Genomic DNA, 21,828 nt, shown 5'->3' with positions numbered 1-21,828 from the left:
TGCCTCACCCCGGCCACTTCCCAGGGCGGAGGCCGCTGCCGCCTCCTGATAAGGTGCCACCATTTCCCTCCTTCCTTTCCAAGCCTTGGCTCCCCAATTTGTGGGGATTTTATTAAAAACACACAGTTAATGGCTCGGAAGGAGGAGGCACAGTCCCCTTCTTTTCCTCCCTGCTCCTCCCCACCCGGAGCCCCCACTCTGGCTGGAATGCAGCCATCAAAATAAACATTAAATGCTAAATGCCAAAGCTGAGTTATTACTTGTGAGGGTGCTGGGAGAAAAATTTATAGCAACATTACAGTGTTTTGTTAAAAAATCTCTTAATGCACCCAAATGGGAAGGTGTGTGTGTTTTTTATTAAAATGTTACACTCTATAAATCCGATCGGCAGGAAGGACACAGGTGGCGACCCGGGGACTCAACTGAGGAAGCTGTCACTTCTATCTTTGGAGCGGTCCCTGTTCCTTGGCTCTGGAAGAAGTTGCGCCTCCCTGTCCCCGTCCTGCCCCTCCTCCACACCTCTCCCCTTCCCTGGGGAAGAAAGATTGGATTCTCCCTCACCCCCCAGAGAGGAAGCCACAAAGGGGTGGGACATCTTTGTGTGACTTCCGGATACCCTCGGGGTCTGGCAGAAAGTTGCAATTTTCTTGAAAGGTCTTTCTGAGCAGTACAGCCCCCCCCAGCCCCTTATGAAGTTTGTCTGAGGTGGGGTGACATTTCCTGTCGGTCCATTTAGATTCTGGCTGATGCTGCATTTTTCAACAGCTTCTTTGGGGGAAAAAAAAAAAGCAACCAGTTTCTGTCTCAAGCCTTCTCTGAAATGCCCTTTCTCCAAATGGTGGATGGTATCATGGTGGCTTCTCGTTTTCTGCTTTTAACCATGTGTCCTTCTTAAAAGAGAAGAACCATGGGGATGTGGCTTCAGAGCAGGGGTCACTGTATTTCTCTCCACCTTTCAAACGGTGATTTCAAAGGGTTCCATGGTGCGTTAAAACAGAGATTCCAGTCCAGTCCGAGGGCCCTTTCAACTGCACGGGGAAATCGGGAGCATGCACCTGTCCTGCACTGGATGGAGGTCCCCCCACCAAAAGATACGCCCACGTCCTAACCCCAGCCCCACATCTGTAATATTATTTAGAAAAAAAAAACGGTATCTGAAGCTTGATTAATGAAGGATCTCAAAATGAAATTAACTGAGAGGGGCCCTAATCCCATGACCAGTGTCCTTACCAGAGACTGAAAAGGGGACACCCAGAGAAGGCCATGTGAAGGTGAAGGCAGGAGCCACAGGAAAGCCCCGGTGTCACCAGGCACTGGACAATGCAAGGAAGGGCCCCTGGAGGGGGTGTCCCCACTGATGCCTCAAGTCCAGGTCTCTCTGGCCTCTAGAACTGTGACGGGATAAGTTCTGGTTCCTGTAAGCCCCTCCGTGTGTGGTCATTTGCTAAGAAAACTCTTACAGCGTCTATTTGCATCTTTCCTAAAAGAAGGTTCATCCAATAATCACAGAAATGGTTCCTGGGGGGAATCTAAGGGGCACCCATGGGTACTGTCCTCTCTCCAGCAGAGGGAGGGACCTGTGCCTTGGAGGGCTGTGTCACCCAAATCCTCAGGTCTCTCTCTCTATTTCCTCCTGCTTCCTGCCCTTTGTCCCTGGCACTTACTCTGTGGGACCTGGGTAAGCCCCACCTCACCTCCTAGACTCCCGCTCTGTATCCTCTGAGGTCAACTTGGGAAACAGCTCTCAAAGGCACGCAGCCGGGGGTCCAGGCTGTCTGCCCTGCAGCCCAGCGACAGAGAGGCTTAGGTGGTGGCTGCACCATACTGAGAAGGTACTGCGCGGTGCTCAAGTGTTAGCTTTAGCGCGGTCTGGTCCGTGGATGTTACCTGAGTTTCATGTACATTAAAAGGTGGTGAGGGAGGCAAGATTGTCCCCCTGGTGCGGTAAACCTCACCTTGCTCCCCTTTTCATTCCCAGTAAACTGAAACCTGCCCCTGAGCTTGACAAGGGAAAGGACGGGATCTGCGAACTATTTTAAGACAAAAATCCTGAAAAGGCTCAGTTGGCCAATTTGGGGCTGAGGAGCCATCAAGATCACATGGCACAGCCCGACTGGACCCACAGGAAGAGGAACCAGGAAACCTGGCCACCACTTACTATGAAGGCCACTGGAACGCAGGGTAGCTGCCCCAAGCCCGCCATCTGCCACCTTTCCAAACGAGAATAAGAATAGCGATCCTCACAACCCTCAGGGGGGGATAGGAGTGACACCTCCATTCCTCAGATGAGGAAACCAGGCACACAGCGAAGTGACTGGCCCCGTGGCGCCCCGACATGGCGCGTAGGAGTCGCGCTCTGCCTGGCCCTCAGCCCGCGCGCTTTTCCCACGACACCTCGAAAACCCCGACGCAGACCCTGAACTACATCAATTTAGAGAAAGCAGCGAGAGGCTTCCCGTACCCCCCCGCCACCGCCCCTTGGCCGAGCTGCTGCGGGAAATCGGCTGAGAAGCAGCTCCGTGTCCCCAGGCCCCACGCGAGTCACTGCGCAGCCGCAGCCGCGTTCCAGCCGAAGCTCCTTCCTCCTCCCAGGGGCTGCATTTCCCGGGGGTTGTCGGGCAGCGGCCCTCCAGGGGCCTGGCCCTGCCTCCTTCGGTTTCCACGATCCCGAGAACCCGGGAGCGCGCGCTGCGGGCGGTGGGTGCGCGGGCTAGTCTGATGGGCGAACCATCCAGCTCAGCAAAGGCTCCACCTGCCCTGGGACCTCTGCGACCTGGCGCCCCTGGCCTTGCCTCTGTCCCCGGGAGTGGCCCTAGCAAAATGTGAGACTGTAGATTTGACTTTTATCTCATCAACGATCTTTTTGGTTTTGCCCGGCGTTTCGGTTCGAGCCGGTTTTCGGAGCCGTGTGCGAGCGCAGGCTGGAGCGGTAGAGGATGGTGACGCTCCGCTGCGTTGCGCTTCTGTCCTTAGATCTACAGTCTGAGGCTTTGCCTTCCCCCGCCCCTCCCCAGCGCTGGACAAACGGGTCCACGAAAAGAGAAAGTGTCCTCAGTTTGCTCCCAGCTGCGTGCTCTGGGCCCCTTCCGGTCATGCTGGGAGAATGCGGATCGGATCCGCCGGCAGTGCGCCCTGGGGAGGGAAAGAGCGCAGGCTGGGTGGGAGAGAGTGGAGCTGAGGCCTCGGGATTCTCAGTTACTCCTGGTTGGATGGAAGGAATCGGCTGTGCACGGGGTCAGCTAGTGAGAGCAGACGGCATTAAGAATATGATCATCCCCACCGCTTCCTAAGCATCTATTATGTGCCAAGCCTTGTGCGCCAGGAGCTGTTGGTGGTTGCTGGTCTCCCGTTTCCAGTGCCTGGGGTTCCCAAGTACTTCTCCTGAGCATTCCACTTGGGCGGTGCCCTCCCCAACCCCAGCCCTCCTCCCTGCCAGTCACAAGCCTCAGGATTAGGGAGATCAGATTGAGTGCTAGGCTGCCTTCTATGACAGGTGCTGGGGCGGAACCCCGGCCTGGGAAGGCAGGCTGTGGAGGAAGGGCTGCAGGCAGGGGGTGCTGAGCCACAGCCCGCCCGCTCCCGTGAGGCCCTGCGCTGTGGCTGCTGGGACAACCACACCAAGTCTGGGAGCCTGGCGCCCTGAGCCTGAGGGTCAGTCTGACCTCTTGCCTGCAGGGTGACTTCTTGCTAGGGGCGGTGCCTTTCTGCACTGGTTTCCCCAGCTGTGAGAGACAGACTCTTCCACGAGGCAGTAATGAGCTTACAAAGAACCAGCGGATGTGAAGGCGCCTCTTAGAGTGTAGGATGGGGTAAAGTGGAGGACAGCTGTGCCCCCCCCACGCCAACATGCATGTCTACCTCCCTGTGCACCAGCAGGCGGGTAGGGCAGGTCTGTGGGGCCATTCATTTCTCTGGCCTCTTCACCCCTCTTTGCTTTGAAAGGACTTTGACCCAGGATGGAACTGTGGGCAGCAGAGGAGGGTGAATACAACCCGTTTTTCCAGCACTGGAGAGGCAGGAACCCCAGCTGACCATTTTGAGGTTGGGCCCTAATATCTAAAATAGCAGAACCTCCACTATGTAAAGGATGGGATTGTTGCTGTTGGTAAAAAATTATCTTGAGGATGATCCTATTTTATACTTGCAGCTATCCTAGGAGGCGAGTTCTATTATTGTGCCCATTATACAGGAGAGGAAACTGAGGCCCAAGGAGCAGCCTCTCTGCTGACACTAGATAGTGGGGCCTGTAAGCAGCCTGACCCGGGGCTGGGCTCTTTGCCACTAGTGCAATGAATGACTGTCACAGCATTTAGTGCTTCCCTCCCCAGAGGTCTCCCCATTGTCACAGACCCCTCAGCCGAGCAAGGTCCTAGAAGCTCCCCTCCAGCACCCATGAGGATCACACTGGGGCAGGATGAGGTTTGGAGCTGGAGTCCATGCTGCCACCACCGGCCACGCGCCAGGTCTTGGTTCAGGGGACAGGCGCAAGCAGATTGATAAATGATACCTTAGAGGTCAAGGACTCAGGACTCAGGCTGAGGGCCCTGGTGTGGGGAGGAGACAAAGGGAATTAAGGACCATGCTTTCTCTGGAAGGGGAGCCCAGTGAGGTCCTTAGCCCCTTAAGGTGGCACAACCCATGCTTTGGGATTGGAGGGCAGAAGAAGAGTGGGGGAGGGGGGAGGATGAACCAGGGCAGAGCTCAAAGACCCTTAGCCAGAAAAATCCAAGGAGCCAGCTCTCTCCTGCCCCCTGGAAACCTCTGCCTCTCCTCAGCTCCCCTTGGTTTTTCTGGTTGTGAGATCTTAGGGTCACCCTTACCAGAAAGCAGTGCCACCGGGCTCAGAAGAGACCCCCAGACTGTGAGGGGGATAGTCCCAGGCCAGGTACAAGTGACTGCGAAGTTCTGACCCCTCCCACAGAGACAGGCACACACCAACAGGACGAGGATACTCCTTCCCCTGGATTTCTCGGGTCTCCTCTCCCCCCAACCCCTGCTGAAAAGGGGCTCCTATCTGCTTCCCTGGGCCTAAGTCTGAGCCAAGGCAGACGCAGCCCCTGGCGAGTGTCACAGGACACTGAGACCTCTTTTTTGCCCAAAGATCCCATCCTTTACATGGTGGAGGCTCTACTCTGGCTATGTGCACCCCACCCCCATCTTTTGCACATTTTTTTAAAGCCTTAGCGGACCCCTTTCCAAGAGAGGAACCTGGGAGCCCCAGGAGGGCTCCAGTCTAACCCCCTGTGGTGGGGTTGGCCAATGACTTTGGGGGATTGTTTGCATATTTAAATTATCTGAAGTCTTCACATTCTAACTGGGGTGCACAGACTGGGACCCCACAGCCGACGTGAGTCCACCAACTTTCCTGTGAGGGTCAACAAGAATTAAGGTGTCCGCAGAGAAGAGCAGAGACCTCATCTCTCAAGCTTTCCTGCCTGGTTTTGGGGGGATTCCCGGACCCCAGTTCCGCCTGCTCAGGCCTCTGAGCCCCTGTCCCTGCTCTGCTGGCCTGGCCTTGCCCTTGCAGGGAGGAGGCAGGAGGTGGGGAGCAGGAAGGCCTTCTGGGCTCTCCTGGGCACCTGGGCTGCCATATTCAGATTGGAACCCCAGCTACTAGGAAAGGTGCCAGGGGCACCATGCCTCGAAGGCGGGAGGCAGATCCCAAAAGCAATTCTAGGGGAGCAAAGTTGTGGGTCTCAGGGATGTGGAGCCGCTGAGGTTGGACGTTTTTTGAAACCACAGCTCCTGATTGGGGCTTCCTAAACTCTCCAAACCGAACAGCTTTCGGGCAGCTGGAACTCTCTGGAACATCTCCTTTATGAAGCACCTCGGGAGCTCGTGCTATGCAGTTGTGCCGGTGAGTGCGGGCTTCCTGTGCCCCTGGGTGCCAAAATGCGATGGCAGGGAGAGGGATGCTAAGACCTCTCTGCGCTGAGTCCCCAGCCTTCGCCAGCAGGGTTCCAGAGAACCGCAGGGTGCGGTCCCAGTGGGAAGGGCAGCCGAGCAGGCCAGCCCCGGGCCAGTCCTCTCCCAAAGTGCCTCAGCGACCTCGGCCCCTGGGGCCACGTCTCCCTCCCAGCCTCCCTCGTCCCAGCGACCAGGGCAGGCAGGGAGGGAGTTGAGAGCTGGAAGGTGCTGTGCCCCTCGGCCAGGGTCTGGGGATAACTCCGAAGAAACCTCCACCTATGCGCCTGGGAGGGCTTGAGGGTCCAGCTGGCCACGGGGTTGGTGAGCGCTCCAAGTCCCCTTCTCGCGGACTCCCTTCTCTCGCGTCTCTCCCAGGTTCCTGGGGGGTTCCTCCTCCGCACAGGCCAGGGAGGGCGAGGGACCTTTCCACCCTCCTGTCCCCTCGCAGGGTTTGACTTTGGAGATGGGAGAACGCGCAGTGGCGAGGAGCCTGGGCTCCAATGCCAAGTTCAAATTCCAAGTCCATGGTGATTGCGTGTTCCATTCTTCAGTGCTCCGTTTTCTAACCTTGTAAAATGGGAATAATAGTACCACCACAAGGCTACCGTGAGGACTGCAAAGGTCCCAGTGTGGAAGAGCTGGCCTGAAGCAGTTGCCGAGATGTGGCTGCTGTTATGCCGTGATTTCCTGTTAGTATGCTGTGATTTCCAGAGCGTACAGGGGTCCGCAGACAGATTAGTTCTGGAAGGAAGGAAGAAGGAAGGAAGGCAGGGAGGGAAAAATAAAGAAATTATAAGGTCCCTGCTCAGGGCTTTATCTCCACTCCCCACCCCCCACCCAGTGTCTAAAATATTTCAGCCACCCCAAACTTCTGCCCAGTCTTTTGGCTTCCTGTCACTTGCCAACTTCCACTGTGACTTACACAACGGTGTCCGTTTTGCTCCCCGTAGAAGTCCAGGAGGTGTGGGACAGTCACCTACAAGGTCAGGGGTGGCCAGGCCAGGGCTAGAGTGCTTCTCCAAAGTTCTACCATATTCTGACAGGAGTGCCCTAGGAATTGGGGGGCCGGGCCCTACCTAGGGGGTGGCTTTGAAGTGTCCTTCCCTCTGAAGGGAATGAGGGCTGCTCCGCCTTACTCCCCACGGGGACCCTCCGTCCATCTCAGTTGCCATCCCTAGGTTCTGCCTCAAAAGCTGGAGCCCTGAACCCAGGAGGTAATTCTCCCGACCTGGGAGTGCTTCCCTCCGCTGCCCCTCTGTTCAGTCTCCCTCTCAGCAGTGATTTTCTGAGCAGCGCCACATGCCAAGTGCGGCACCCAGCACCAAGACAGAGCGGCCATGTTCTTGCACCCTTGCAAAAAAGGGACCATAAAGCAAATTAATCCAGGAAGGCAGGATCTAATGTCAGACGACAATAGCTGCTTCGGAGGAGTGGGCCAAAGTGACAGAGAAGGGGGGTGAAGGAAAGCCCCGGGACTGAGGAGCCACAAGATTTTTCTTTGCCACTCCCCCCCATATCTGCAGTCTCCATCCTGGGGAGGAAGAAACTACTTCCTTAGGGCTGACTGGGAGAGTGACAGGGAGAAGAGGGCAGCTAAGGATCCACATGCCAGGTGACGGTGGGGCAGGACCTGCAGCAGAGGCTCCACAGCCCCCAGGTCTCTGAATTCTGACAAAGTGAAGGAAGGGCATGCAGATGGTGCGTCAAGGGACCCTATGGGAGGCAGGTAGCATGCCGGAGCGGGCCTTAGCTGCAGGGAGAAATACCACACCTGGGGAGCAGAGGGCAGGCCAGAGCCAAGTTTGGTGCTGTCCACCAGCCAGAAGGTGTGCCCTGCACCTTGCTGAGGGACTGGGTAGCAGTGGCTAGGCATTCAGCTAGGGCAAGAGGTACGCTGGCTGCGTGGAGGACGGTGATTGAACACAGACAGGACGCCTAGCTCTCTCCCAGGAAGGCGAGTGGGAAGGGAGCCAGGAGGTGGGGACAGTGGAAGTGTGTGTGAAGGTTTCAAAGGAGCCACCTGGAATGTCATCACACAGACAGGCAAACCTGCAGCCCTTCCTCACCTGTAGGCAGGGACATGCTCATTCCTTCTCAGGCCATCTGTAAGGAACAATATGGAGGGTGCAAGATGATCACCCAAGGTTAAAGGGCCCTGGCTCAACGGGAGAGACTGACGGCAGGCATTGAATGAGTGCCCCTAGTGCCCAGGGACGGAATCCTGCAGGGGCCAGAAAACTTGAATAAGGAGCAGCAGTAAACAGGCCATTAGAGCCCAGGCTGTGGAGATGGTAAGAGGCAGCCCAGAAACTTCCTGGGATGCAGGAGATTATTGGCTTGAGTGCACTTGGCCCAGGGGAGACTGGGAATATTGCATAATGGCAGCTGTGCCTGGCCTGGGCTCTGCATCCTCTGCTTCATTTCTAGAATAAAACAGGGTGAGAAAGGGGAAGGGAGGCCACCCCCCCACACCCCACCCCCACCCCCGTGCCTGCAGTTGGCTCCTGGAGCCTGGGATGGCCTGCCTGACTGCAACTCCTTGACAAAAAAAAATAAGTCTCTAAGCTTCTAGGAACCTCAGACGTTTTCATTCATTCATTCGACACACATTTGATGAGCACCTGCGTGGTGCCAAGCCCTGCGGGGGACAAGGCAGCCCTGGCTCCCGCTTGGAAAGAACTTGCTGTTCTGACTGGGGCACAGGCCCAGGAGGGGTCTGCCAGCTATTACTTTTTGACACTTGATTTTGGAAGAAGAGGTGAGTGGCAACTCATTGTCTTTGGCGAGAGGAAACCCAAGACTCTTGGAACCGAGCTGGAAGGCTGGGAGAAACCGAGGGGTGAGGGTTGCGCAAGCCCAGCATTAACATTTGATTCTACAGATATTTGTGGGCACCAGACACCTAAAAGGGCTGCCCTGAAGGAACCACTAACAGGACTGGGATGTGCGCATGTTCAGGCAACTGGAAAACCACAGGTCTGAAATGGAGAGGAGGCAAAGGTTAGCATCAACACCAACGGAGAGGACCCCAAACCCCAAGTCAGACCAAAAGCACAGGGTTGGTGTGGATCATTCCAAGTCCAGGAGCCAGCTTCTAGGAACTGAAAGAAACTTTGATTGGACAGGAGTATTTGGAATCATGGTAGGTTTGCCCACTTTTTTTTTTACTATCTCAGATTGGAAGATAATTTGGTGTCTTTAAAACTCAGTCTACCCATACGCAAAATGGGTATGTGACCCCTGTGTGGCCTAATCCAGGTGACTTCTGGCAAAATAGATGCCTAAATAATACAAGGTCCTTGTATGGCTTGGGCCTGCTGGTCAGAGAGACAGGGTTCCTGACAGCTGCAGGGGAAGAGCCCAGGCACCCCTGGCTTGGGTTGAAGAACATCTTCAATAACAAGTGCTTCAAGGTAGACTGGCAATGGAAACCAGATGTGAGATCCGGTGAGCAAGAACCAGAGGTACCAAAGGTCGGGGTGAGGTGAGAATTAGCCCAGATGAGGTTGCATGTAGATGCTGGACACCCCCCCCCTGCGCGCGCACACACCCGCTGGGGTCTAGAGTATCAGGCCCTCTGTCCTTTCACCTGCCCCTCCCCCACCCCTCTCTTGAGGTCCCTCTCCCATCCAGGGATCTCCCTTGCAGTTTAGGACCCCTGGTTTCCTTCCATTTGAGCAGGAGTTCTGTTCATCTCTTTGGGGCGCGGCTGTCAGCATAGGGAGCAGGTCTAACTTCTGCATGGGTTTCAAGATGGGTGCTGCTACTTCTCACTGTGTGACCCCTACTGGTGACCTCTCTGAACCTCAGTTGGTGTATTGGAAAACCGGGGACCCCAGGCTCTATCACTCAAATTGTGGTGAGGTGCGATCCATGATGAGCCACATGGAAGGAAGGGTCTCCGCGAGTTCTTTTCCCTCGGTGTGTGCAGGCTCTGGGAGGAGCTGGTAGGAAAACCACAACCCACCAAATCCAAGCCCGAAGCTTCACAACGGAGGATGAAGAGGCCAGAGAAAGAAGAGGCCACCTGCCCCTCAGCCCCAGTGACAGAGCAACAGTTGGGCAAAGCTAGCAGGTCTCCAGAATCTTTATTATTAACTCAGACCGCCAGAAACCTCGGCTGCGCACCCACAGAGGTGATGGCCCCGGGGAAGGAAGAGGAGAGTGCGGCTCTAAAGCTTCTGAAGCCGGCCAGGCCGAGGGTCCCTCCAGTGGTTGAATGAGCACAGACCCTGCAGCACCCGCCAGCGCCTTCACAGGGCAGGAGAATGGTTAGGAGCCAGTGCAGGGTGCCCAGGAGTGTGAGTTAACCTCGTGGGGAAACAGAGTGTGGAGGCAGGATGGAAACCTAGGAAGAGGTACCAGCAGCCTGTGGGCAGCTGTGTGCCAAGTTGGAGCCAAGGGTCCAAACCACTCGTGCACTCACTCACCGGCCAGCGGCTGCCCATCTGATTGTGAATGTCAAAATTCGTTAGTTTTTTTTTTTTAAACCTGTCACCAAAATTTGCATTCCCCCATTCTAGGCAGAGATGGGAAGGTAAGGGGATCCCCAGGGCTCCCATGCTGAACTGCGAATTGGCACCTTGTCCTCCCATTCCAGCCTGAAATCCAAAAGCCCTAGGGCGCCTCCAGCTTGGTTCCCACTAGAGAATTAGTAGCATCTTCACAAAAGAGGAAAGAAGGGGGCCGAGCGGGTGGTAGGAGAATAGGGAGCGAGGAGGAGGGGAAGAAGGAGGGGAGCAGGAAGGAGCAAGTCAGGGAAAAAAATCACTTTTTTTTTTTTTTCTGCCTCAAAAACCTTAAGAGGGTTTGGGAGATCTGGTCAACTTTCCGAAACATCTGAATCTTTTTACAGCTCTCCGTTCTTTCCCTGGGCCAGCTGTGGTGAGGGAGAAAGGAGAGAGAGAGAGAGAGAGAGAGAGAGAGAGAGAGAGAGAGAGAGGAAGGAGAGAGAGAGCGAGAGAGGCGTGGAGGGGGAGGAGGGAGACAGCGAGCAGGCCGGGCGCGGAGTGCACAGCCACCGCCTCCTCGCCTCTCCAAACTCCCGGCCAAGGCGCGCGGTGGCGTCCTCGCGCCCTCGCCGGCGCCCCCGCCCGTCGCCCGCGCAAGCCAGGCATGAATGCTGAGACTTGCGTCTCTTACTGCGAGTCGCCGGCCGCTGCCATGGACGCCTACTACAGCCCGGTGTCGCAGAACCGGGAGGGCTCGTCGCCTTTTAGGGGATTCCCCGGCGATAAGTTCGGCACAACTTTCCTGTCTGCCGCTGCTAAAGGGCAGGGATTTGGGGACGCCAAGAACCGGGCCCGCTACGGCGCCGGGCAGCAGGACCTGGCGGCACCCCTGGAGAGTGGCGCCGGGGCGCGGGGCTCCTTTAACAAGTTCCAGCCTCAGCCTCAGACCCCGCAGCCCCAGCCGCCCGCGCAGCCGCCCCAGCCGCAGCCGCCCGCGCAGCAGCCGCATCTTTATTTGCAGCGAGGCGCCTGCAAGACACCCCCGGACGGCAGCCTCAAACTTCAGGAAGGCAGCAGCGGCCACAACGCGGCCTTGCAGGTCCCCTGCTACGGTGAGTGCACACGCCGGTCACCTGGGGCTGGGGCCCGGGGGTCCTTGGCTTCGCCACCCCCGAGATCCACGTAGCTTGCGGAAGGCAGAAGTTTGTGGGCAGCGGAGGCGCGGGCGAGCGGTAGGTGATTCTGGGTTGGAAAATGGGGACCGACCGCATCGAGGGGGCCGCGGGATCGGTTCTGCCTCCTGCGTACCCCCGGCCTAGGTCGCGCAGCGATTTGGTTATTAAACTCGCCCGGGGGGTTGGTTTTTCCCGGTCTCTCCGCCGGTTCCCAAACCGCTCGTTGTGCGCTGCCGGCGGGGCCGGATCGGAAGCGGATTGCTTCGTCCTGGCACAGGGCGCGCGGCTGGAAGGAATCGCGGCGCAGCGCTCGGGTCCGGGGCTCCTGGGCTGCGGAGGTCCCGCTCCTCGCCAGCTCGGGCTCCTCGCGCGGCGCCGCAGGTAAGAGCGTGGCAGGTGCGGGGGGGCCTGCGGGGAGCCGGAGCGCAGTCGGCCGAGGGCGCACTGGGAGCCGCCGCACAGCATCGCCACGTGAGAGCGGATCCAGAGACTGTGGGCTCCCAGAAAACCCGAGCCCGGGTCGGGAGCGCTGCTCGCTGCGAGGACGGCGGCGGGCCAGAGTTCTTGGGCGCTTCTCCCTCGGCGATCTTTGGAGGCGGCTGGGCTCCAAACAATGGTTTAGGATGGACCCGGCGGGAAGGCAGGAAGCCACGGAGCCCCAGATGGTGTAGGACTGTGGGAAGAGGGAAGAATCTAGGTCCTGGTGTAGGCCCGCAAGGAACCCCGGGGAGCTGGCCTAAATGACCTCTAAGCCCCCTTGAACAGCGGCGTCAGGACGCAGGCCTGGGCCCCCAGAGCACAGCCACCAGGGCCCGGGAGAGAGCCGTCCAGGGGCTTTGAAACCAGAACAGTCGGAGAGCCTTGGCCTTGTCTTCCTCCGCAGAATAGGGATGGGGGACCCCCAAACTAGAAGGGAGAGAAACTGAAGGGAGGAGGTGCCTTCTTCAGAGTACACCACCACCTCCACCACCACCAGCCTGGCCTTGGCCTTCCAGCGGGCCCCTGTGTAGAGGAGCTGATCCCTGACTGGACGATGGCCCTAATCCAGGCGGGCTGTAGAGGCAGTAGGCCTGGGGACAGAGGTGGGACATGGAGGCCGTGGTGACCAGAATAACCTTAGGAAAACAGCCCAAGGCAAACACTTTCTCATATGCAAACTTGCTGTCTCCCAGGCTGAGAACAAGCTCCGAGGTGGGCACGGACACACAGATGTTCCGATAGTCATACACAGGTCTACACTTCATTCTGCACACACACACACACACACACACACACACACACACACAGTTCTTTAAGGGTCAAGTCCTCACACTCATGTGGCCTCAAACAAACCACACACTCCCAAACCCACAGGGCAGGACTAAGCAGATTTAGAAAGATCTGGTAGCCTTTCCCCACTTCCTCTGCCTTTCCTTTCCACCTCTGAGATCAGGCACTTAGCTCCCAGCCACCCACAGCTCCTCCAGGGGCTTCTTCCACACACAGGCCAAGGGCACTCCTGGCCTTGTCCAACAGGCACCTGCCTGCCTGCCCCAGGGGCCCAGGCCCTGCCAGGTCCCAGAGGGGATCCGTGGAGGCTGACTGTGCAGAGCCAGGGGACTCACAGGGTTCCTCTCCGGGGTACTTGCTTTTTCATATTTGAAAGAAACCCACCCAGGAGACCTCTGAGGGGGCCAAGATATTAGGCAAGAGAAGAGCTCAGCAACTCCCAGACTCCTGGTGAGAAGGGGCCAGGGGTTCCAGAAAGAAAGGGGAGAGGGCTCTGTGCCTCTCTGTGACCTGCTGGGCCCCCCTTGCCAGGCTGGCCCTTCTACTTGCATTAGGCATGGGGCTGAGGGAAAGGGCCAGCCATTTGACCTGGGACTGCCCCTGACCACAGTGTGACCTGAGAGCAAGTAACCCCACCACACTCCCCTTTCCTCACAGTACCATGGGGCAGTAATAGAAAAGGCTTCATGGGTCACAACCGGTCCCTCTGGGAGCCCCCTCCTGCATTCCCCGGGGTCTCTGTGCTGTTTGGAGTGCCCAGTTCTGAGGAGAGAGCAAGCCCCCGCCGACGCTGCTCTAGCAAAGTGGTAAACTACAGATTGGAAGGAAAGACAGCACCAACTCCTGTAGGCCCCCAAGCCCCCGCTACCTAAGATGGAGGCACAGTGCAGGCCACCCAGCCAACTCTGTCCCCCCACCCCAACACCCCACTTAGCAACTGAGTTTCTCTGACCAGGAGGTTTCTCATCTTTTGTAGGAAAGGGATTAGGCACCTTGTGTGGAAGGAGGGGAAACTGAGGCGTTAAAGGCAGTTTAAAGGCCTCTGCCCTTCACAGAGGTAGCGAGGAGAAGGGTCTCCAATCTGTCACCACGCAGGGAAACTTAGGCGCACATGGACACCCGTCCTCTACCACGGTTATGAAAGTGTTCTCAAAAGCGGGGAATGAAGTTCAAGGGAGAAAAAAATCCTGAGATGTTCCCAAGAGCTTGGGAAAGGGCCTGGAAACAGCCTTGGCATTAGGCCTGGTCCCGCTGATCCGCTTCCCCACCACGGACTGTGGAGAACCCAGAACTCTCCCGGTTCTGGGCGTCGTCCCTAGAGCAGTTCCAGTTGAAGGGAAGACTCCGAAGCCTCCGCTTCAGGTACAGTGGCCCGCGTTCAGGGCACCCCGCGAGGCCTGGAAGCCGTACCCGGGCGCAGCCGAGGGACGCAGGGTCCGGAAGTCTCCGCGGCCGGCCCGGCTGCTCCGAGTGGTCCACCGAGGAGGTGACAGAAGCCCCGCCGATTTCAGGCGTCCCTACGCCGTCTTCAACCTCGGTTTCTCCGTCAGTTCCAAAAGGGCCATGATCAAGGGGGCTCTGCACTTTGCAGAGTGCAGGACATTCGCGTTTTTACGAAAGAGCCCCAGAGTCCTCGCGTGCGGCACCGCCGACCCGTCAGGCGCCCTGATGGCGCTTGGGCCTCGCCGAGTCCGGGTCCCACTCTGGGGGGCCGCGAGAGCCCCGGGAGACGGGCCAGAGTAGAGACGATTCTGCGCGGCGCGAAGAGCCTCCTTGTCCCCGGGACGGGACCTGGGGCGCCTGGTCCCCAAACCCTTGGCTGGACTCGCGGAGCCTCCGCCGGCGTGGCAGGCCTTGCCGGTGCGTCCCGGACGCGGGGAGCTGCCGTGCCACCTCCTTCTCTTTCGCTTTCGGTTCGGTGCACGCAGGTTTTCGTTGCGAGCAAATTGCTCCCTCCACAGCCGCCGGTCCCCGAAGGCAGAGCCCTCAGCGCCGAGGTGCGGGGAGCCAGCGGCCGGGCCGAGCCCTGGGGCGCCGCCGAGGGCGCGTCCTGATTTTTCGAATTAGATGCAGTGTTTAAACGCGTCTAGATGCGGGGAGTATTGGTGATAGGATCCACGCACCACGAAACGGGTGAACTCCGATGGGGTCGTACTGAATTTAGCCAAGAGCCGGGATTTTTTGTATCTGAGAAATCCAAAAGCTACTGGGAGAAACCAGGCGGGCAAAAGCAAAAGGAGCGGCCGGTGATTGTGCAAAGAGCCGGGGAAAACTGATCCCGAGGGCAGCGACCCCCGGGCGGCTGTTAGGGAGAAGGAAGATGCTTTTAATTTTTACTTTGTTAATTTCCATGGCCACCAGCCTGCACAAACAACCCCGCCTCAACACGCGGGCTTTTAACCAGGCAAACGGAAGGCTTGGATTAAAAGTCTAGCATCCTTTTAAACCATCGACCTGCACAATTTCTTCTTTATTATAATTTACGTTTAGCGAAGCACAAGCGCCTGCAGGGAAAGTCTGAAGAATTCTCAGGGACGTGGACATCCGTGTCACTACCACGTGGATCGAGATGAGAAGCATTGTGTGTAGACACGTTTTGAGGGAAAAACGCAGGTTAAGAAACACTCCGGAGGGTCTTCGGAGCCTCGGGAGCTGATCTTGTTCCGCGTGATAGTGTCCTGGAGGAGGGTGACCTCGTGAGCCCGGGCGTTTGCGCAGTTGAGTCTAATCCGAGGTTCCAACCTCGAACTTCCATCCTTCTCCAGGCCCCGGCGGGGCTGCCCGGCCGTCCGGAGCCGCGAGCCGGCCCTCGCCGTTGCAGTTCGAGCCGCGGTGGGAAAACAAGTTCTAACGTCACACCTAAAACCTGGCCGAGGTCCCCAAGGACTGCGCTTTGGAGGGCAGCCGGGCGCACTCACCTTTACCGGGCCTAAGCCCCTTTCTTCTCCGGGCTTTGCGCGCGCGCCTTTGTTTCGGTGGCAAGTTGCTACGAAATGGAAACGCATCTGCGGCTGCGGGATGCCGCATTTGTCCGAGGTTCTGGCTTCTTCGCTGACCTCTGGAACCCGGGGACCGAGGCAGCCGGCAGGGAGAGGAGGGTAGAGCTGCCTGAAGCCGCGGCGGCTCCACGGGGATGGGACCCGGAGACCGGAGGCCGCGCTCTAGCTCCGCTGGGCGAGTCGGGTGAACCGAGGCGCGAGCGCTGAGAGAAGACCGAGCGCTTGAAGGGACAGAGCCCTCTGCCTCCCAGCTTCAGTGTCCCCCGAAAAGCCCTTGCTCCGGAAGGCGAACGTAGGCCCAGACTCGGTTTGGGGTGGGGCGGTGAGCGCCAGCCTGGGTCCGGACATCGCCTGCCCGGCGCCACCTGGCCACGTGCGCCTGCCGCAGCCGGGTTCTCCAGACATCTCTAGGCAACTTTGCGCTCCCCACACAGAGCACAGAAAGAGGGTCATCAGATTGGGAAATCGCAGCCGCTGGCACCCAACTAAGATACCGTCCTGGGAATCCAGAGCGGAGGTCAGCGGCGCCCCCTTGCTTAGGCGCTGAGGGCCATCGGCAGCTTCGGCCACGGCTCCGCTAGACAAGTAAAAGGCACTTTTCCAAACAGGGCCCTTTGGGGGGAAAGGAGGAGACCCCTCACCCCAGAGGCAAGCCCCCAGTATCTGAGGTTTCTTTGAGATCAGAGATACTCCTGGCCTGGGGTCTCCCTTCCAGAGATGGACCCTGAGTGAGCACCTCTCAGCTATGGTGTGAAAACGGGCGTCACCCCAGCCCCCTTTGAGATGCTCCCTTCATCCAGTAGAGGGGCGGACTAGCCTGGGGGCAGCTGTGGCATCCCTAGATGGGCTAACAAAAATTCAGCGGTGCTCTAGAAACCTTCATGGTGTGCAGGAAGATGTTGAGGGACCGCAGTCACTTCCGATTCATCCTCCCTGTTCCCAGTGCACTCTGTCACCTTAGCAAGGACCATCCTCTCCACCTCACCCCCTCCAGCCAGCACCAAGGACGAGAGTGGCCGAGGAGCTGGGGCTGGGCTCAGAGGGAAAGAATCCCGCCCAGAGAGGCTCTGGGGAGCGGGTGGCTTGTGGGGGGTGGCTGTGCTGGGCGACCGCGGCTGCAGTTTCTGATTCCAGGGACAGCTGGCAGGGTCACCGCCGAGCTCCGTGGCGCCCGGGGTAAGCTTCTGATGGGGAGTTCTCTGGGAGATAGAGTCTCATCTGGATAAGAGGCGCCACTGCCTGACAAGGTACCTGCCTTTGCTGAAACCACGCTGGCACCAACCTTGGTACCAACCTTGGTACCGAAAGGCTGCCAGGGCCGGGTGCCAGGGTGCCGGCTTGGGAGAGAGAGGAGCCTGTGGTCCATGGACCCGTAAAGCGCATTCTCTTGGAGAAGAGTCTCACCCTGAGCTGGTGGCCACAGAGCGTGGGTGTCGCCGCAAGCACTTCCTAGAGAATTGGACCTCGGACCTCAGGTCAGGGTGAACAGCCGGTTCTGGGAGGGAGCACTCCAAGGGCGGTGACTGGGAAGGATGGAGCCGGTGGAGGGTTTGGGCTGAAGTTCCACTTGTCACCAGGGCGGAGCAGGAGCACAGTGCCTCAGCTGTGAGAGTTGTGGGTCTCAGCTCTCCCGTCCCTGTGCCCTGCATGGCCTTGGAGAAGTCCGCTGGGCTTCCCGCTCTGAGTTTTAGCTCTAGGGAATTCTGGAGTTCGGATGATGTCCAAAGGCCTCCTGGGGGTTCTGCCCTGGTACTGGCTGGGCCCACCTTCATCCCCTCTCTCCTCCCTCCCCACTCCCACGTACGTTTTCTGTCTGGGAGAGATCATGACTGATGGGGGTGGCAGAAGAGACTTCCCTAGAAGCAGAAAGGGTCCAAGTGGGCAGGGGTCCCAGGACCCAAAGTGGGACTGGAAGTCCTGGCAGATGGTGTTGAGGGCAGGTTCACACTCAGGACTGGGGTGTAAGCGTGGAGAGGTGTGAGGTACCTGTGTTCTCATGCTCACGTGACTCAAGCCAGGGCTCTGGTCCTGGCTCTGGGGCAGAGACTGCTTCCTATCTTCCTTTCTATACCTTCCATATCTCCATGTTCACTGAGCACCTACTATGGGCAGACCTTCTCCTCCATGAACAAACGGAAGGCTGTCCCCTGTGCTAGAGCTAGTGTCCTCCCTGGTGTATACAGTAGAGCTTATCAAATGTTTAATGGCTGAAAGGATGAATGAAGACCTGGCGTTTCATTTGGAGTCTGTGAGTGGACATTCTAATTCATGTGCACTCCTGTGTGAAAGAGGTGCGTGTCCCCAGTGCCCTGTCCCCAGTCTGTGTGCTGCAGTACTTGAGCTTCATACATGGTGAGCACCTATGTGTGGCCCTAAAGGCCTCCCTGTGCCAATGTGACATATCCCCCTCCAAAGTTGCTCCCAGGGAGCCGGTGACACTAGGAGCTGGTTGTGGCTCAGAGGGGCAGCTGACTCAGTGAATGGCCAGTCCCCAGCAAGCCCAGTGTCCTCCTAAGGCCCACAGATATGGTCCATCCAGCCCACCTGCCCTGCAGAGAGGCTTGCCACCACCTCCCCACTCTGGTGGGTGCCGACTGTCCTTTGTGGTTCGTTGGAAGAAACACCACTGCAGACCCCATTTAGTGGATGAGCAAACTGAGGCCCAAGGAGATACGGAGCCCCACAGCCAGGTTAGTGGAGTTCCTGTGGAGTCCCTGCCAAGTTCTCCTCCTGCTGGTGGTGGGGAGGCTGGAGGGGTTGGGGACAGCTGTTCCCCTTCCTCACTGCAGCCTCCAGAAGGGCCACACTCGAGTCAGACACAGGGCCAGCTCCTGGGGACTAGGGGAGCAATGAGAGAGAGAGAGGCCCCGTGGGTTCCTGGTGGGTTTGCAGGGACCATCCCACGTGCGAGCCTGCCACCGTGGGACCTGGGACCGCAGAGCAGGGGGTGCCTGAGGCGGTGGACTGGCTTCCCCCTTTCCACGGAAGCGTGTCTGCCTGGTGCTGGGGATCTTGGTGGCACCCAGGAACCCTGGCACCCCAACATGCTCACACAATAGCCCACGGTGGTGTCCTGCTGGGGGACTCCCACTCAATGTGGGAAGAGACAACGGTCCTGTGCTGGCTGGAACGTCCTGTTTCACAGTCCGGGGGACCGAGAAGCCTGATTCCACTTACTCATGGCTCACCCAACTTGGCCTGTCCCTGTGCCAAGCCTTGTGGGGGATTCTGGGAAGCGCTGGACACAGCCTGTGCTCAAGGTCCAAGGGCAGAGACAGACAAGTAACCTCACACCCCCTGCCCAGGGTGGGGCGTGGGATGGAGGAAGCCCCCAGCACGGTCCAGCAGAGGGGGTCGGCCCCCAGCCGTGCAGCACAGGGCAGGCCAGAGGCCCAGGGTTTTCCGGCTCATTAGAAACCACCTCCCACCCCCTAGACCAGATTTCCAGGTAGGGGACCGTCCCCCAGTAGGAGAGGGCTCTGGAGTGAAAGGAAGCTGGGCGGTGGCCCAGAGCTCTGTCCCCCTCCCCTCCTCTCCCCACCCTTCCTCTGCAGATCTGGGGGCAAGTCTTGATTTTCCTTTAGCACAGCCACTGTTTACCTCTCTAGGGACACGCAGTGTCCTCATTTGCCCAGGGGACTGTTCGAGCCTGTCCTGCCTATGAGGGAGGAGTGTGAGAGAGTGTGAGCACGGCGTGAGGTCTCCCGTGTGCCCAGAGGTGCGGGAACATCCTGCCTGCCAAGCCCTCTGGTCCCCACCCATGTGCTCCCTTTGAGGGTGTTTGGGTATTGCAAATGGCGGTGGTGGGGTTCTGGTGAGGTTTTATCTATTTAGTTTATTTGCGTGTGTGTGCGCGCGCGTGTGCACAGACGCTGGGGATCCAACAGGGCCTTGCGTGTGCCAGACAAGTGCTCTACCACTGAGCCACGCCCCAGCCCCTGATCAGGTTAGAGTAAGGATGGGGACCCTGGGGGCCCTCCAGGGTGTGAACCTTCCTGATGTCCAGGGCTCCACCTGGCCCTGGTCTGGGCCCCTGTGTGCCTTCATATCTAGTTCATATCCCAGCTCAAGAAGGGAGCTGACCCTTGGCCAGGGCAGACACATGCACCCGTGTCTGCTGCACAGGTCCCCTGGGGACCCCAATCTTCCCTTCCATGGTACCCCTGAATGACCGCTGATGGTTTCTGAGGCCTTGGGTTTCTGTGATATTCCAGGCCTGAGCCCAAGGATCTAAGGGAGGCGAATGGATGGGTCCCCCAAGATCCTCCAGAGGAGGACCCCATCACTCTGCCCAAGTCACTGTGCCAGGAAAATGAAATGGCTGGACCAACCTGCAGGAGGGTAAGGCGTGGTGGCCCACGCCTGGAATCCCAGCTGCTCAGGAGGCTGAGGCAGGAGGATCATGAGTTTAAGGCCATCCTCACGACTTAGCGAGGTCCTAAGCAACTCAGCGAGACCCTGTCTCTCAATAAAATATTACAAAGGGTTGGGATGTGGCTCGGTGGTTCAGCACCCCATGTCTCACCTGGCTCCATGCCTTAGTTTGCCCCTCTGTAGGGCAGGGACAATAATGGGGTCAGAGGGATTCGGGCTGCTGGGACGGAACTTCTGGTGCTGCTTGACCTTGTGGTGGCCCCAGTCCCCTAAGCGCGCCCGCCCGAGCGTCGGGGTTCTCGTGTGCCGGTTCTTTTGTTCCCACCACGACCCCACAGGATGGATAAGGTCATCATCCTGATTTCACAGGTGAAAGCTGAGACAGGACGAGTGGCTTTCCCAAGGTGGCCCAGGGAGGAAGGAAGCGGCACGTTCTCGTGTCCAAAGATTCCAGAAGCCTAAAAAGTACCATTTTTTTTAGGACGATCCTAATTAGACTTGAAAGTCACCCCAATCCTCTCCCAGATGATCTGAAGATGAAAGATGGGGGTCTTTCAAACCTGACCCCCATCACATCTGGGGGACACTCTGGGGACGTGGCTCAAGGTCGGACCTGACACCCAGGAGGTTGTAGCTCTAGACTTGGTTCTGACCTTGGGGTGGCTGCTTCACCTGGGCCAGGTGAGAGTGGGTGCAGGACTGGGCACAGGGCCAGCATGAGGGCCTCTGCGTGAACCTCTGGTCGGGTCGGTGGCCCTGAGGAACGTCTGTGGGGCAAAGCAGTGGGGAAACGCACCTTGCCCTGGGAGAGCAGCGGCTGGGGGCTGAGTCCGTCAGGTTTCCGACTCTTCCCCCAGGGCTGGAGCAGGGCCTGGCTCAAGCCATGCTGAGTGGTGGGTGGATGGACGGACGGACTGAGCATCTGGGATCACTGGGAATCTTCCCTCCCCCTTTCTGTAAGTGGAGACCTGGTGACAACTGACTTGCAGTCTGTCCTCTTGTGCCTGGTGGAGAATGATGAGTTCCCATGGGGACCCTGTGGCATGGGGACACGAGGTCTTGGGCGGCCCTGCTTTGCCCAGGCCTTAGTGCTTTCCTACCCTGGCAGTGGGAGAGCAGCCCCTTCCCTGGACTTCCCTGGTCTCACTTCAGAAGCCACAGGCCTGGTACCCAGCGACCACAACCCCCGGGCCAGCTGCGGCCAGGTGGGCTCTCCCCCAGACGCACTGGCCCCGTGTCTTCGTGTCTTGCCTGTGGCCAGTTTCAGCTCCTTCCTGGTGGCAGCCCATCTAGAGCCCCTGTTCCCTCTTGCTGTCCTCTGCAGGACCATCTGAGAAGTGCTGAGGTCCCCCTCCACTCTTGCCCCCGCCCAGGGATTCTGAGACTCCCCACAAGGGATGCAGCCACAGCCCCGGCCCACCGGTTCCTAGCTGGGCCCACCTGCTCAAGGTGGCCCTCCCCAGCACCCTCCCTTCTCTCCCCATCCCCCGCCCCAGCACGGGCTGTTGTGGGCACCTGAGCACCAAGGGTCCCTTGAGTTTCCCAGCAGGACATGCCGTGGGAACTGCGTCCCATGCTACAGACCCGGCCGAGGCTCAGAGGAGCTGATACGGGGCACACATCAAGGAGGGGCTCCCTGGGCGCGACACCCCA

At 58.4% G+C, this 21,828-nt stretch overlaps 1 protein-coding gene across 1 annotated transcript in view; it reads left to right on the top strand.

Annotated features, from left to right (window-relative positions):
* Nucleotides 1–11,022: 11,022 nt before the first annotated feature.
* Alx4 (ALX homeobox 4) overlaps nt 11,023–21,828 on the top strand; it is a 37,217-nt gene continuing 26,411 nt past the window's right edge. The window contains exon 1 of the mRNA XM_076844353.1: nt 11,023–11,470. Within this exon, the coding sequence (XP_076700468.1) occupies nt 11,023–11,470 (448 nt within the window). The remainder of the gene's footprint in view (nt 11,471–21,828) is intronic.

This window comes from Callospermophilus lateralis, chromosome 2, assembly GCF_048772815.1.
Source record: "Callospermophilus lateralis isolate mCalLat2 chromosome 2, mCalLat2.hap1, whole genome shotgun sequence".
In the NCBI taxonomy this organism is placed as follows: domain Eukaryota; kingdom Metazoa; phylum Chordata; class Mammalia; order Rodentia; family Sciuridae; genus Callospermophilus; species Callospermophilus lateralis.
Note: the sequence above shows the minus strand (reverse complement) of the source record. Positions and strands in the feature narration are given on the sequence as shown.